This window comes from Pygoscelis adeliae, unplaced genomic scaffold (genome assembly GCF_000699105.1).
Source record: "Pygoscelis adeliae isolate BGI_AS28 unplaced genomic scaffold, ASM69910v1 Scaffold95, whole genome shotgun sequence".
Classification (NCBI taxonomy): Eukaryota; Metazoa; Chordata; class Aves; order Sphenisciformes; family Spheniscidae; genus Pygoscelis; species Pygoscelis adeliae.
Window position 1 is genome coordinate 1,766,815 of NW_008824869.1, and position 17,728 is coordinate 1,784,542.

The 17,728-nt window shown below is 42.3% G+C and overlaps 1 protein-coding gene across 1 annotated transcript in view; it reads right to left on the bottom strand.

The window, feature by feature from the left end:
• RECK (reversion-inducing-cysteine-rich protein with kazal motifs) overlaps window positions 1-17,728 on the bottom strand; it is a 73,704-nt gene that overhangs the window by 45,566 nt on the left and 10,410 nt on the right. Inside the window, exons 3-4 of the mRNA XM_009324495.1 lie at window positions 10,562-10,636; window positions 6,455-6,491 (exon numbers count right to left, since the gene is read on the bottom strand). Of these exons, the coding sequence (XP_009322770.1) occupies window positions 6,455-6,491; window positions 10,562-10,636 (112 nt within the window). The remainder of the gene's footprint in view (window positions 1-6,454; window positions 6,492-10,561; window positions 10,637-17,728) is intronic.

The window sequence follows — 17,728 nt, forward strand, 5'->3', positions numbered from 1 at the left end:
TGTGGTTTAACCTCAGCTGGCAACTAAGCACCACACAGCCGCTCGCTCACTCCCCCCCAGTGGGACGGGGGAGAGAATTGGAAGGGTAAAAGTGAGAAAACTCATGGGTTGAGATAAAGACAGTTTAATAGGTAAAGCAAAAGCCACGCACGCAAGCAAAGCAAAACAAAGGAATTCATTCACTACTTCCCATGGGCAGGCAGGTGTTCAGCCATCTCCAGGAAAGCAGGGCTCCATCACGCGTAACGGTTACTTGGGAAGACAAATGCCATCACTCCAAACGTCCCCCCCCTTCCTTCTTCCTCCCCCAGCTTTATATACTGAGCATGACATCACACGGTATGGAATATCCCTTGGGCCAGTTTCGGTCAGGTGTCCTGGCTGTGCCCCCTCCCAGCTTCTTGTGCCCCTCCAGCCTTCTCAGTCGGTAGAGCATGGGAAGCTGAAAAGTCCTTGACTAGTGTAAGCACTGCTCGGCAACAAGTAAAACATCGGTGTGTTATCAACATTATTCTCATCCTAAATCCAAAACACAGCACTGTACCAGCAGTAAGGAAAACATCCCTGTATTATCAACACTGTTTTCAGCACGAATCCAAAACATAGCCCCATACTAGCTACTATGAAGAAAATTAACTCTATCCCAGCCAAAACCAGCACAACCAGCTATATCCAGGAGAAACACATGATAAATACAGCTGTACAGCTTTAGAGGCAATGTCACGACTGAATAGTCGCCAGTGAATCACCACTGAATAATCAAGCATCCGTATTTTGTGCAATACAGAGCCTGTGGTTTTCAGACATACTTTTACTGGAACTAAACTGTGCTAAAAGAATGAAGCAAGCTACATGCCAAATTAAGAATGCTGATAAGTTTCAGCCATAGTTAGTATTTTCTTGGCAAGTGGCCCTCTCCCCAGGATATTTATGAGTAGCAGACAAGCTGGCGGAGGAAAAATTGATGTCACATCTTCAAAAACCATTGAACTGCAATTTTAATGCAACAACTTATAAATTAATTTTGTAGTCAAGGTAATTAAAATGCATGCATTTCTAGATGAAAATACACCTTTAGTGCACAATTAATTGACTGGAGTCCATAGTTCTGATTATTCACCAAATTAACTGATAGAAGTACAACACAGATCCCTGAACTATAAAAGATCATCTAGTTGCGTAACACAGCTCTTGTCCCACATCTCCTCCAAAAAGTTTCCAGAAGCCACATCACATTAGTGAGATGACTTACACAGATTTTTCTTCCTTATTATAAACATTTTACTGCAGTCTCCACAAGAGTATTGCAGTCAGAAACAGAGGTAAAAAGCTGCAGAAACATAAAGAAATAGAATGTCATCTCTGATACCTTTATTTTGTGATGAGAGAAACATTCTACATTCTGAAAATATCTGCGAAAAGCTGGATCACTGTGATCCTAAGGAAACAGGGGAATAAGACAAAAAGGAAGACGGAAAAAGAAGAAAGTGAAAAACAACTAGGCTTCTCATGTTCAAGAGTTGCATGTGTCAAGAAGGGTGCAAGAAAGCCCAAGTCAGAATTTTATTGTCTCTTTGAAGTCTTCTACAGTCTGCTTACAGAAAATGATAAAGCTTAAAATCAGAACATAGTTATCACCTAGAATTACAGGTTGCTGCATTTGCTCTCCCTCTCCCCACCCCCCAGCTGGGGGTCCCTCAATCATCTTTTGTAAGCAGTTTCTTGAACAGTATTGTGTGTGCATGATCACAAAGAAACTTTAATTTCCTAAACAAGTCCCAAAAAATAATACGTTTTGTAGGCCTACTGGATTTAATAAACAAACATTGACAAACTAATCATATTTGCCTTCAGAAAACATGGAAAAGTAATTTTCTTTCAGAGAATACTTACATTCCTGAACATCTAGTCCTAAGTATCTAATGCTTACAACACTGTCTTGGCAAGGACAAGAAAACACAACTTACAGTGTTGTTTTGTGAGGATGAGCCATAAAAGGAAGTTAATAGAAGACCATCATGATGGGTTTAAGGAAGTGGAAACAAATGTGAAAAAGAATGGTAGCTCAAGTGGTAGCTATGAGAATATTAACACTTTAAGGTAACTATCGTGATGAAGTTACTGGCAAATCAAACAATTTCAAAATTTTAACACAGATCAGTAATATCAAGTTGCTGTGGGGAAGGAATGGAAGAGGAGAAAACACAAACTATAATGAAAATACACAAAGGATATATCAAGCAGCAAATTATAAGGCAGAGTCCCAAATTATTTAGCATATATGTTGTGTTATGACAGGATGCCATTGAAACCCACATGCAAAACAGGTTTCCACCTGCATTCTTAACTTAGCTGCCAGGTATGTCATACAGCTGTTAAGAAAGTAACTATTAAAGTCATCTGTTTAACCAGTCAATATTCTGCAACTGTCCATGATAACATCGATGTCGGGAGGGCTGTGTACAGTTTCATCATAGACTCTGTGTGTGTGTGTGTGTGCGTACATGTGTGTGTGCAAACACTTTGTGGATGCTGTACTATGAAAAATCAGAGATGCTGATCCAGTCAAAATTCAGTTTGTGGCCCCATTCTAAACTCTGTTATGAAATACTTTCTGTACTGAGGGTAGTCAAAGGGGAGAAAAATCAGAAAGAAAACCACAGAATCACTGAGGTTGGAAGGAACCTCTGGAGATTGTTTAGTCCAGCCTCCCTGCTCAAAGCAAGGTCAGCTAGAGCAGACTGCCCAGGACCATGCCCAGTAAGGTTTTGAATACCTCCGCAGCTGGAGACTCCAAAACCTCTCTGAGCAACCTCTTCCACTGTTCAATCATCCTTGCAGTAAAAAAGTTTCTTCTTATGTTTAAATGGAAGTTACTGTCGTTCAATCTGTGCTCACTGCCTCTTGTCCTGCCACTGGATACCACTGAGAAGAGCATGGCTCCATCTTCTTCACACACTTCCATCAGATAATTATACATATTGGTAAGATCCATCCCCCTCAGCTTTCTCTTCTTGGCAATGGTAACCAATCTCAGCTCTCTCAGCCTGTCCTCATATATGTTCCAGTCCCTTAATCATCTTAAAGTGGCTCTTTGCTGGACTTGCTCCAGTGTGTTCTCATCTTTCTTGTACCGATACGCCCAGAACTGGACACAGTATCCCTGATGTGGTCTCATCAATGCTGAGTAGAGGGGAAGGATCACCTCCCTTGATCTGCTGGCAACACTTTCCCTCATGGAGCCTGGGTGCTGTAGGCCGCCTTTGCTACAAGGGCACATTGCTGGATCATGTTCCACTTGCTGTCCACCAGGATCCCCAGGTATGTTTCTACAAAGCTGCTTTTCAGCTGGTCAGCCTCCTGTGTGCTGTGGAGCACAGGGCCTTCACCAGGTGCAGGACTTTGCATTTCCTTTTTTGGAACTTCATGAGGTTCCTGTCTGCCTATTTCTCTGGCTTGTTAACATCCCTCTGAATGGCAGCACAACTATCTGGTCTAGCAACATCTCCTCCCGGTTTTGTATCATCTGCAAATACACTGAAGGTGCACTCTGTCCCATCATTAATGAAGATGTTAAATAGGATTAAACCCAGCATCAAACCCCAGGATTCTGGCCTCCAGCTGTACTCTGTGCCACTGATCACACATCTTTGAGCCCAGCAGTTCAGACAGTTTTCAGTCCACCTCCACTGTCCACTTACCCAGCCCACACTTCATCAGTTTGTCTATAAGGATGTTACAAAAAACAGTGCTGAAAGCCTTACTGAAGTTGAGATAGACAACATCCACTGCTCTCCCTTCATCTAACAAGCCAGGCATCTCATCACAGAGGGTTATCAGGTTGGTTAAGCACGATTTCCCCTTCACAAATCCATGCTGACTATAACCAATGACCTTGTTGTCCTTGATGTGTTTGGAAATGGCTTGCAGGAAGATCTGCTCCATTAACTTCCCAGGGTTTGAGGTGAGACTGACCAGCCTGTAGTTCCCCAGGTCCTCCTTGCCCTTTCTACAGGCAGGAGTGATGTTTGCTTTCTTCCAGTCCTCAGCATTGTCTCTCAATAGCCATGACCTTTCAAAGATTGTTGAGCGTGACCTTGCAATGACATTAGCCAACTCCTTCAGCACTTGTAAGGGTATCCATCAGGTCCCATAGACTTGTGTTCAGTTTGCTTAAATATTACCTAACCTGATCCTCCTCCGTCAAGTCCAAGTCTTCCTTGCTCTGGACTTTACCACTGATCTCAGGGATCTGGCACTCCTGAAAGCTCATCTTACCAGTAAAGACTGAGGCAAAGAAAGCCATGGCCTTTTTAATGTCATTTGTCACCAGGTTTCCTCCCCCATTCAGCAGCAGGCCCTCGTTTTCCCTAGTCTTCCTTTTACTGCTAATGTAGTTAAAGAAACAGGACAGCTTTCTGGCTGCCCTTCACATAGCTCACCAGGATCAACTCCAGATAGGCTCTGGCTTTTCTAACCCCATCATGCATAACTGGAGCTTGGATAAGGTGATCCTTGAAAATCAACCAGTTCTCTTGGACCCCTCTTCTCTCCAGGGCTGTATCCCATGGGATTCTTCCAAGCAGATTGCCTGTTCCCTCCTGTGTTGTCTCTTGAAAAGCTACCAGAGTGATCATAGTTCCCCATGAGCATCAGGGCATGTGAACATGAGACTTCATCCAGTTGTATGAAGAAGGCCTCATCTACTACTTCTTCCTGATCAGGTAGTCTGTAGCTGACACCCACAACAGTCGGACCGCTCACTAATATGTTGATATGCCCACACTATGCCACTCATATGCCCACGTGCTGTCATCAGCTGGCTCATCATCCATCCCCAGGCAGAGCTCCATGCATGCCAGTTACATTCTCACATAAAGGGCAACTCCCCCTCCTCACCTTCCTGGCCAGTCCTTCCTGTACCTCTCCATCACAGCACTCCAGCTGTGGAAGCCTTCTTGCTATGTCTCTATGACCCAAATAAAATCGTAGCCCTGTAACTGCACATAGACTTCTAACTCCTCCTGTTTGCTCCCCATGCTGCGTGCACTAGCGTACAGGCACCTCACAGAGGCACTCAGTTGTACTGATTTCCCAGAAAGGGAGTAAGAGCTTCCACTATAATGCTGTCCTATATACACCACACCATTAATTTACAAAATCCTACAGTGCGTGGAATCACTGGAGAATACTTAAAAGAATTTTAAAAGTGGCTCACATCAAAGAACAAAACAGTAATGTAACTTCACATGCAAGAAGAATGAAAAGTGACTGGCTTCATGCAGGTACAAAATTCAGGATACAAGCTCAGGATACTACAGGAATATTTCACTTTTATCACAGGACTAAACTATGATTTGCAGCACCATTGAAGAAGTGACTTTTTTTTCCACAAATCAGAGGATAATAGAATCCTACCATTAGGGCACTGAAGAGGCCTCACACCAGTTTAGAAAGTACAGGAAGACAATTTGGAAGTGGTTCATTAGCAAAGATTTCCAATGCTTTTTCACTTGCTTACACAAACCTAACATTGAAAATAAAATATGTATTTCTCACTTGCAGTAAAAGCATTGCCACTCATTTGTATATAGCTAGTGAGCTTCAATGAAGATTAGGTATTGTCTCCAACTAAAAATTTATCAGGTTTTAGATGAGAGAGAAGCACTGCAACTCCAAAAGACATTATTGGTTAAGTAAAACTAGCAAAATATAAGACAGCAAATCTCTTTGCATGCACTGGAATCAACAGTTTGCCTCTGAAGCGGCACGGGGGGGAAGTCTGAGCAGATGCCATAAAACTGTTACAGCCTCCTCTTTCCTCACTACCACTTTTCAACCATAGCATGCTAATTTCACTCCAAGCCTTTTAGAAATGACATATGATACAATAGTACTAGTTAAATCCAATTTAATCTATTTTTGATCTCTCCTTTTAACATAACAGTCCTGTCTTGTGATTTATGCTTTAACTTTCTAAATCCACCTGTACCAAGCAGTTTGGTTCTTGATATGAGCCTCTGCACTTCTTAAATTGTTTGTCTAGTTCTTACTATTTCTCCCCGTTACTAATTTTTTCCCCAAATTATACCGCATTTAGAGCAAAGTTGCAATAATCCATGATTTTATAGATCAGGCTAAAGTATATTGAAACTGAAAATAATAGAAACTCTTTAAAGGAAAGAAACTTTGATATTTCTTGGATGTGTCACAGAAGCACACGTTTAATCACAGAAACATATTAAACAATTTCTAACTAGGAAAAGAAAAGAAGTGTTAAAAAAAAAAAGCACAGGTAACCCAGTTTTGACTAAAGGAAACTAGACATCAAGTACAGTTTATAATGGAAACATAATGAAAGTTAAATTATCACGAAATCTATAGGTGCAACATCATCAAAACATGCATATGGTGAAAAAGCAACACAATTCAGTAGTAAACTAGTATTTCTTACCTGGCAAAGAAGAATTTATACAACCCCACACTTCTCCCTGAAAAGTAAAATGCAGTTAAGCAAAAGTAAGTCTACAGAATAACAGAGTTTCTAGCAGACACAAAACAGCATTTTCAGCATTTTTATCCTGGTTTTTAAATATCCTATTGGAACGGCTCCTATGTCTAAAACATCTTTTGAAGAAGCACTACGCAATATAATTTGAGTACCACTTGCTTTGACAAGAAGGCTGCCATCTACATAGTATGGAATCAACAGCAGCATTTTTGTAGGTGCAGAACATGCTGTGATTACCTGGAATATGCCAGCTAGTCAACTTTCTCCACCAGTGTTTAGAGAACTAAGTAGCAACTGTTTAGACAAAGAAAAAGATTTATCTAAGACCAAGACCTGTGGGAGAAGCTTAGTGCCCTAGCACTCCTTTCCACCAGCTTAAAAAAACCCCCAAACACCACATACAACCACACACAAAACAAAAGAAAGAGGTTTTAAGGTACCCCAGAGACCAGAGAAATGTAGTTTCAGGGAAAGATAGATACATGGAAGAAAGAGTTGTGTAAGTGAAGTTTACTAACATGAAAAGTTACAATAGGGATCTGTTGGGTTCACACCGACTGCAAAGCACTTCTGGTCCTAAGCACAGGTTCTGCTAAATGACCTAAGTGGCTGATGGTATTAGGCAGAAGAATTCTGTAAATAGTTTTCTGCCAAAAGGCAGAAAAAAAAAAAGGTGAAGAGCTTACCAAATTGCTGTCCCTATCTCTCTCATTACTGTTATTACTGAGACTACTAGCCAAGCTGACTACAGGGGATTCTTTACACTGGGACTAGTATAAAAGAAATCTCTGGTCAGACACCGGTCTGCCACAGGTACTTATGTTACCCACCCAATAAAAGTTACAAATGTCCTGGAAGAAGGAGGTTTAGGCAGCAGAGGAAGAATTCCATGTAAGGTAAGAATTTTAGTTCAACTAACAGAAACAAGTACCTATTGCAGTTACAGTGGGTGCGCTGTGTTAGGAGCCTGAAGAATTAAAGGCAATGGGAGTTGTCATGCATTGTATGCTAGATGTTTAACATCCTACAACACTTAGACAATATGATCACAGTATAGTATTTAAAATGACAAGACTACAGAAAAGCCTTGAAGACATGTATTTTAATACAATGTTATTGAAGTCAATATTTTTTAAGGAAGCACTAGGAAAACCTTAATTAGATGAAATCAGAGGAAAATTCTGCAGAGTAAGAAGGCAAGTGACAAGTCTTAAGGGGTGTATTTGGTTTACGTGGCAAGGTCTTGGTAGTAGGGGGGCTGCAGGGGTAGCTTCCGTGAGAAGCTTCCCCCGTGTCCGACAAAGCCAGTTCCAGCCGGCTCCAAGATGGACCTGCTGCTGGCCAAGGCTGAGCCAATCAGCGATGTTAGTAGCACCTCTGTGATAAGATATTTAAGAAAGGGTAAAAACTGCAGCTGGGAGAGAGGAGTGAGAATATGTGAAAGAGACAACCCTGCAGACACCAAGGTCAGTGAAGAAGGAGGGGGAGGAGGTGCTCCAGGTGCCAGAGCAGAGATTCCCCTGCAGCCTGTGGTGAAGACCATGGTCAGGCAGGCTGTCCCCCTGCAGCCCATGGAGGTCCACGGTGGAGCGGATATCCACACTGCAGCTCATGGAGGACCCCACACCAGTGCAGATAGATGTGCCCTGAAGCTGCAGCCTGTGGAGAGCCCATGCTGGAGCAGGCTCCTGGCAGAACCTATGGCCCTGTGGAGAGCAGCCCACGTTGGAGCAGGTTTTCTGGCAGGACCTGTGACCCCACAAAGAGGAGCTCATGCTGCAGCAGGTTTCCTGGCAAGACTTGTGGCCCCGCGGGAGACCCACACTGGAGCAGTTTGTTCCTCAAGGACTGCGCCCCGTGGAAAGGACCCACGCTGGAGCAGTGGAAAAGCACGAGGAGGAAGGAGAGACAGAGACAATGTGCAATGAACTGACCACAACCCCCATTGCCCATCCCCCTGCACCGCTCGGGGGAGAAGAGGTAGAGAAGTCAGGAGTGAAGTTGAGCCTGGGAAGAAGGGAGGGGTGGGGGGAAGGTGTTTTTAGGTTTGTTCTTATTTCTTATTATCCTACTCTGACCTTTTGATTGGCAATAAATTAAATTAATTTCCCCGAGTCGAGTCTGTTTTGCCCATGACGGTAATTGCTGAGTGATCTCCCCGTGCTTATCTCCACCCACGAGTCTTCTGTCAGATCTTCTCTCCCTCTGTCCAGTTGAGGAGGGGGAGTGACAGAGTAGCTTGGCAGGCACCTGGCATGCAGCCAAGGTTAACCCACCACAAGGGGCTTTAAATAAAAGTGTTGAACATGTTCTTTAAGACAAAATGAAAAGTTTAATTCAATCACACTGAAACAGCCACCCATATTGTCATGCAATGATTCTGTAATCACAGGAATTAATGACTTTCTAAAGTTGCAATGGATCTGTATCTAATGATCTAAAACTGTCCCCCTCTGTATATATGGGAGTTTCCCACTTATCTAAGTGTCAAAGTCAGCTCAAAAGAAAAAGGTAAAGAGCTGCTACTTCTACTAGTTCCACCCCATTGATTCAGTTGACTTCCTTTATTTCATGAGAAGGTTGACGGTTGGACTCAATGATCTTAAGGGTCTTTTCCAACCTAAACAATTCTATGATTCTAAGATAAAGTCGCCTCTTGTGTTGGCAGTTACTGTATTACTTAATACCAGGCAATACCCTTTCTATCCTATTACCTGAAGGAATACAGACAACACAATGTCTGTAACCAGTGCTCCAGAAAATAGACCATCTGATTAAATTCATAACCTATCCACTCATCTGTGGAATGTCACTAGAACACCTCTCCAACAAAGACAAGCAATACTAGTTTAAAATACATACTGCACAGTAAACTTGCCATTTATAAAGATGGTAATTGGGAGTTAAAAAAATCATCGTGTCAATCATTTTCCCCCTTTCAGATACTCTCCAATCCTGTCTTCTGAAAATGCACTCCTTTACTATACAGATAGATCCTACTCTTCCTATCAGGGAATAAAAGATAACCAGTACCAACACAAATGCTATTCACCACTTTGATATGTTTTCATGCCACAGGTTTTACTCATACCATCAGCCATCTGTAACCTTCCAAGACCTTAGAGCTGATGATCGACAGGAAGTAAACACTGAAAAAACATACTTTTGACACACTGGAGGAGAGGATCTATAAGCAAACACACTCTTGCAAAGTTGCTTATAAAATGTTATCCTCAGATTTACTACTCCTATACATTGCCCATTTGAGCTGAGTATATGTTTTAGGCTAGCTGGAAACAGTATTGATACTGTTTAGAAGTAACAAAAATTACAAGAAGAAAGCAGACCTTTCTGATAGCAAATGTGTTGAGATATTCTAAGTTGCCAAGAGAGAAGACTCCAGAATTTACAATCTGAATGATAGTGCTTATCTCTTCCCCCAGTTAGATCATCTCTAAGACAAGGAGCAGATTACATTCTTCATTTTTTTAGTGATACACTAGAGAACTTTTAGGAAACCATAAAATTACCTATCCAATAAAATCATTACTTCAGTTTGTCAGATGTGGCCATAAACCATTCAGAACAGCTATGAGGGTCTCCTTGCCTTAGTCCAACCAAGACCTCACAGCTTTGTCCCATACACAAGCTGGAACACATGATCTAATTTAAGTCGCTGCCATCAACATCCAAGTGACAATCACCCAGCACAATTTTTTACCACATAGGTCAGATTTTCATTGCATTTCATAGCTTGCACGACCAGGACACCTAGCAAAATTGCCAAGTCCCATCTTATTGCAAGTAGCGTAATAATGGCTTTACAAAAAAATAAATGCTACTTTGAGGATCAAATCTCATAATAAGAATTTTTCTAGTCCTCATAACAAGGAAGAAAAAGCTTCAAGACATACACACATGTTCTACCAGCTCAAAACTCAGTGAGTAACTAAAATACAAGTAATTTTAAAACCTTATTTTGTAAGCAAAACTTTGTTAATATAAGATTAGTTGTTTTGTTTTCTTTAATTAAAAACTAGCAAGCCTTACCATTGATTCTGGACAATACTCAGGTGCTCGCTGCAGTAAGTGCTTCAAACGAGAATCACTCTTAGAAGACAAAATCTGTTAGAAACAAAACACACCTTAAAACATATAGAATTTAACTACACAATGAATACTTTTTTCAATTGATTTCATCGTTTTTAGTTTCACTACTATCTACCCTTCGACAACTTTGGCTAACAGTTAATATGTAAACAATGCAAAGTTAAGATTTTCTTTTATCTATCTATAGTCTTTCAAATATGTTCCACTTTTTATGAAGAAGGAATTTTTATATTTAGAAGTGAATGAGAATTTCCCCCTCAAACACTTCAATCAAAAAGTTTCTATTGAATAGGCAGTGTGAAAAACATAGAGGATTTCTGCCCCACATATCAAAATATTATACAACTCTATTTACTTAATTAACCTTCTGCTACATGTTACATGACCTCAGGCAACTAAACTCCTTCCAAAAAAACCTGAAACAAGTAAGTTTTGTGGAACAAAGATGAACAAAACCTAGATTAGTTAACGAGACTATCAAAACTAACAGGGGAATGAATACTACCCACAGCAGAGCAAGATCAAGTTAAGCACCACCTAAGCAAGCTGAACATCCAGAAGTTCATGAGACTGGATGGGATGCCAACTGAGGATGTTGAGAAGCTAGCCACTGTCATTACAAGGCATTGCTACCATTTTTGAAAGATCATGGTGATTGGATGAGGTTCCTGATGATTGAAAAAAGACAAACATCATATCCATTAGAAAGGCAAGAAGGACAGTCTGGGCCATTACAGGCTGTTCAGCCTAACCTCACCGTGCAGGAAGATCGTGGAACAAATCCTCACAGAAGCCATGTCAGGGCACATGAAGGACAAGAAGGTGACTGGGAACAGTCAGCACAGGCATACCAAGGGCAAATTTAGTCTGATAGCTGTCCATAATGAAAAGACTGGTTTAGTAAAAAAGTGGGGAACGGTGTATGTTGTCTACCTTGACTTTAAAAAGGTTTTTGCATGGTCTCCCACCATATCTTCGAGCCAAACAGGTGAAACGTGGATGGGATAGGTGGGCTACAAGGTGGGCGACAAACTGCCTGGACAGTAGGGCTCAAAGATTAGCAGTCAGCAGTTCAATATCTAAGTGTTGGCCATTTAGAAGTGGTATAATATAGGATTCAAACCAATACTGTTAATGACTTTATTAGCGAGCTGGACAATGGGACAGAAAAAATCCTCAGCAGGTACGCAGATGAGCCTAAACTGGGAGCTGTCATCAATATATCGGAGAGTGGAGCTGCCACTCAGATGTATTTCAACAGGCTGACAGGAAACTCAAGCAGTTCAACAAAAGCAAACACAGAATCTTGCAGCTGAAATGGAATAATCCCATGCAACAGTACAGGCTGGGTGCTCACTGGCTAGAAAGCAGCTCTGCAGAAAAGGGTGTTGGGTCCTGGTGAATGACAAGTTGAACATGGGTCAGCAGTGCACCAATGTGGCACTGAAAGCTAATGGCATATTGCACTTCATTAGCAACAGCACTCCCAGCAGGTTAAAGGAAGATAATCATTCTCTTCTATTAGGCACTGATGAGGCCACCTATGTAATACTAAACCCAGTTTTGTGCCACCCCTGTGCAAGGAACGTTATTGATGAACTGCAGAGAGTCCAGTAGAAGGCCACAAAAGACATTGGACTTTACAACATACCAAGACAGGCCACAGTAAAGGAATCTGTTCAAACTGAAGAAGGGTTAAGAGGGGGCAGGAGGGATCTAAATTCCTGTCTTCCAGTACCTGAAGATGGATTATAGAAAAGACAAGTCAGACTGCTCTCAGAGTTGCACAGTGGATGGATGAGCTGCAAAAGTAACAAGTTGCAGCAAGAGAAATCCTGACTGGATGCAAAGGAAAAAAAAACCCTTCACCATAAAAGTAGTTAAGTGCTGGAACAGATTCCCTAGAGAGGCTGTGGAAAGCCCATCCTTGAGCATATTCAAAACTTGACTAACAAGATCCTGAGCAACCTGATTTAATTTTGAAGCTAGCACCTCCCTGAGCAGGAGGTTAGACAAAATGACTCTTCCAACTTAAATTATTTTGCATAGCTATATTTGGGAAGAAATCTTACCTTACCTTATTGACTTTCATACACAATTCTGAATCATGTAAATTTATCTTTTCTTCCCAGGTGTCTTTCAGACCATTTTGTAGTGTTGCTCATCTCATTTCCTTACAACAGTAGCAATATTTTAACAGTTTATTACAAGATGCCTTTACCTCATCAATCTTTTTGGTGGTGTTTTTGTTGTTGTTGTTGCTTTGTTGTTTTTGTTTTTTAAAGTTTCATGGAAGTGTTAACGTAAGTTGAGCTCCCAGCACATTTTAAATTGTTTTCTGGTCCCACATTAATCATGTTTTTAGTTCTTGTTCCTTTAGCAGTCCAATTAAGTAAAACACTTGTAAATTAACACAAGAAACTGGGCAACAAAAGGGATGGAAACAGACCTATTAATGTGGGATATGAAACTGGAAATTACAGGAATAACTGAAACATGGATGCTTTTCAGATCTTTCAGAAGGAGAAATACATTACAGTTCTATTCTAAATTTGCAACACGATAAAATCCTGGAAAGAAAACCAAGAGAACAATAGTACTGGCTTCAGAAATGAGAGCAAGAAAAGAACTCCAGTAGTATTTGGGGTCTTCTGGGGTCATAGAGTAATAAAATAATTCAGGTTGGAAGGGATCTCAGAAGATCATTTATTTCAACCTCCTGCTAAAAGCAGGGTCAACTATGAGGCCAGACCACGTTGCTCAGGGTTTTAACCAGTCAGGTTGTGAAAACCTCTGAGGATGGAGGATGCACAGCCTCTGTGTTCTCACGGTAGAAAAGTTCCTTCTTACAACCAGCTGGAACTCTCTAGTTTCAATTTATGACTGCTCTCACTTGTCCTCCCACTATGTACCACTGTGAAGAGCCTGGCTTTTTCTTCTGAGCAATCTTATTACAGGTATTGGAAGGCTGCTCTGAGGTGCCGCTTCTTCCCCAGACTAAAGGCAGTTCCCTCAGCCTCTCCAGAGAAGGCATGTGCTCCAGCCCCCTGATCACCTTGGTGACTCTCCGCTAACTTGTTCCAGTTAACTGTTGTCATTCTTGTAACAGGGGGGACAAAACTGGACACAGTATTCTAGATGTGGTCAGCAAGTGCTGACTAAATGGGGAGAATAATTTCTCTAGACCTACTGGCTATGCTCCTGTTAATATAACCCAGGATGCCTTCTTTATTGTTGGAGCACACTGCTGGCTCACGTTCAGCTTGCTGTCTGTATACCAGTACCTCTGGATCCTTTTTCAGCAAATCTGTTCCCTAGCAAATCAATCTCCAACTCATATTGTTGCAAGCGATTCTTTCTTCCCAGGTGCAGGATTTTGCATTTGTCCTTGCTGAATTTCATAAAGTTCCTGTTGGCCAATTCCTTCCATCTGTCCAGGTCCCTCTGGATGACAATCCTGCCATTAAGATTATCAACTTTTCCTTCCAGCTTGGTATTGCCTGAAAACTCAACAAGAGTGGAATCTGTCACCTCCTCCAGGTCATTAATAAAGATGTTAAAAAGGACAGGTCCCAGGACAGACCCATTTGGTATTCCACTTCTCATTAGCCTGCAGGCAGAGTAGGACCCACTAACCTCTATCTCTGAGCCTGATTATCCAACCAATTGTTTTACTCATCTAGTTGTTCATCCATCAAAACCATATTATCCTAAAATGGGTACAAAAATACTGAGAGAGGCAGTGTTGCAAGTCTTGCTAAAGTCAACACAAATGACATCCACTCCTTTCCCCTCATCCAGAAATCCAGCCTTATTATCAAAGGCAATCAGGTCTGCCAGGCATAATTTACCCCTCGCATGCTCAGAAATGAGTTCCAAGAGGACTCTGCCCATGATTTTTGCAGGGATTAAGAGAAGATGACTTGTCTGTAGTTTGCTGGATTGGGAACCGTCCTTTGGGGGTTTTTTGGTTTTGTTGTTTTTTTTTTTTTTTTTGAAGATGGGTACATTGTCTGTCCTTCTCCAGTCACTGGGAACCTCCCCCAAGTTCCACAACCTTTTAAAGATGATAGAGAGTAACCTTGCAGTGACACCAGCCAGCTGTCTCAGCATCCTCAGATGCAGTCTATCTAGTCCCATGGACTTGTATGGGTCAAATTTTCTCCAGTAATTCCCAACTCAACCATCACCTATTACTAGCGGTACTCCTCCTTGAACCCTGTCTCTATGCACAGAGGACTGAGAAATCTTGTTAACAAAGACTTGGGAAAGAAGGCATTCAGTACCTCTGCCTTATCTGTGTCTGCCGACACTAATCACGTGCTGCATTCAGCAACAGTCGCACGTTTTTCCTTCTTCAGCCTTTAACTACTGCCATAGCATGTCTTGTTGCCCCGACATCCTCTGCAAGTCTCAACTGCAGTTGAACTTTCTCTTTCCCAATATAACCTTACATGCCTAAATTCCTCTTTTATAACCCTTCCCTGCTTCTACCTTCTCTATGCTGCCTTTCTGCATTGAAGCTTGTTCATGACTTCTCTGTTTAGCCAAGCCAGCGTCTTGAAACATTAACGTGTTTTCCTGAGGACTGGGATGGACTGTTCTTATGCTTGGAGGAGGATCTGGATAGAGATCTCTGGAGTGGTACAGAGATGAATGCTGCCAGGAACCTTATCATTGTGAAACTTCCCAGAAATAAACTTAAGAAAAAAATGTCAATTAAAGAAAGACAGCCCCACTTATTCCTTGCTACAGTATCTGACAGACTTAATCAAATAATCATGAAAAGGAGATGACACTGAAACTAAGCTTGGAATAATACTTACTAAGAACGCAAAATAATTACATGTTTGAATAATGTTAGTTGACAAAGAAATCTGTAATCCAAGTTTTCTTTTTCAAAGGGCTCACTTAAAGTAGCTGAATTACAAGTTAGCAGAATTCCTTACTCTTAATCAAGCCTTTTTCCTTTACGGCAGGATCAAGGAGAACACCACCTCCTGTGCCCTTCACCCTAGCCCCTGGGCTGTAGTTACTTTTTACCCACGCAAGGCCTCCCTCAGTAATATCACTGGTGTTCATGTAGATGAGCAGCCACTGGGTAATAGTCTGAGGGTCAAAAAAACCTTGCAATTTCTGCAGCATCCTAGATCTGAGCCCCTAAAAACCAAACCACCTTAGACAGCAAGTCTCATCTGCAGATGAGTACTTCCATCCCCTGCTGAAGGGAGTCTTTCTCCTGGTGCCACTGTTTACAACCAGTTGATTAGGCCAAGATGGCTCCCTGATGGAGCTTGTTCCTCCTTACCTGTTCTAAGGCCCCAAATCTATTCTGTAAGTGCGTATCCAAAGACAGGCCAAGAAACTTCGTCCTGCTGTCAGGAGTCACAAACTTCCAGTCTCCATGAAGCATAGCCTCTGGCCATCCTTCTTTCCATGCAATGCATAGTTCAGGCTATTGCCCTTGCAGGTTCTCCATGAAGAGCTCGTCCAGCTCCCATTTACACTGAGGCAATGCTTCTATCCCCAGCTTCTTTATCTGACAGTTCAGGAAGCTGACCAGAGCATGACTCCCACAGTTTAAGTGCCACTGACTCAAGGAGAGACACCATCCTTTCACAGCAGACCAAGACTTGGATGGACACATTCTTCCTCAAGAGCTCACTCTGGGTCAAAACCTCCAACATGTCATGAGTGGTTGGCCCAGCCAGTGCCAGAGACTGTCCTGCTGGACACAACAGGTTTTTATTCTAGGATTCTTATTTATTCTTAGGATTTTATTCTATTTCAATTATTAAGCTTTTTATCTCAACCCATGAGTTTTCTCACTTTTACTCTTCCAGTTCTCTCCCCCATCCCACCGGGGTGGGGGGGGAGGAGTGAGCGAGCGGCTGTGTGGTGCTCAGTTACCGACTGAGGTTAAACCACAACAGTCCTTTTTGGCGCCCAACGTGGGGCTCGAAGGGTTTGAGATAATAACAGATTAACCGGAGCATATTAAGGAATTTACATCTGTTAACAGTGTGGGTCACAATGTTGGTTCATCTGTTCTCGGTATTGGTTTTTCTGATCTGCATCATGCTCTTTTTTTTGCTGTACACGTTAGAGATTGGTGTTGGTTTTTGCAGTTTGCTGTGGTCTGCTGTGATTAGTGATGTTTTGCCTGGGAGATTGTTATTAAAACACTGGCCTTGAGCTTAATCTGGTATTTCAGCTTTGTACTGAAGCCATTAGTGTACTTCAGGTACCACTTCGTGGACACAACTAGCAATTACAGTTCTTCCTCTGAGAGGTTTTTTACGGAGGAAATACAGAATGGCAGCGTCACTACCTTCTTCTATGATGTTTCCTCCTTCATTACAGTAACTTTTCAGTATCTTGAGCATCCTTGGGTAGTTAAGATACTTCTATTGGTATCTCTTGGGAATATTGTTTCGGTTTTGTCTAAGGTTAATAAGCAATTTAAGAATATCATCCAGAGATCTGCCCCAAGGCTGAATAGTTGAGTGGCAGGGTGTGTGGGATAGGATGGGCAAGTACCTAGGCCAATGGGCACCCCCAGTGTTTTGGAACTTCACCCCTGAGCAACTGCAAAATCCTGAAAAGTTAGTAGAATATTTGGAAAAAGTATGCTGTCACCCTGGCAACTCCAGAGAGATGCAGATCATTGCAACATGCTGGGGCCTGGCCCATGCCTACCGAGCCCTGTTCAACACCATTCAGTACCCCCAAAGGGAGGAGAAGGTCTCTGGATCTGACAGTAAAATGACACGCACTGCAACCACTCAGACCCCAGCAACAGGCCCTGTGGCCACTCAAACCCCGGTGACAGGCCCTGCAGCCTCTCAGACCCCGGCGACGCCCTGTGGCTGAACTAAAGAACCAGCCTGTGCTGGTATCAGTCGCCCCTGTACACAAGAAGAAATTTTGGAAGCGGAAGTCAGCTCATTTAGTAAGGGAGGAAGAAGCTTCTTCTAAAAGGGAACCGGAGGAAGAACTGTACGAGGCAGACGACCCTAGGGAAGGGCCATCACGAGAACAGGAGGAGGAGAGCCAGCCACTGATTGAGGAGGAAGAAGAGGAAGAACTCATAAACGAGGCAGTGAC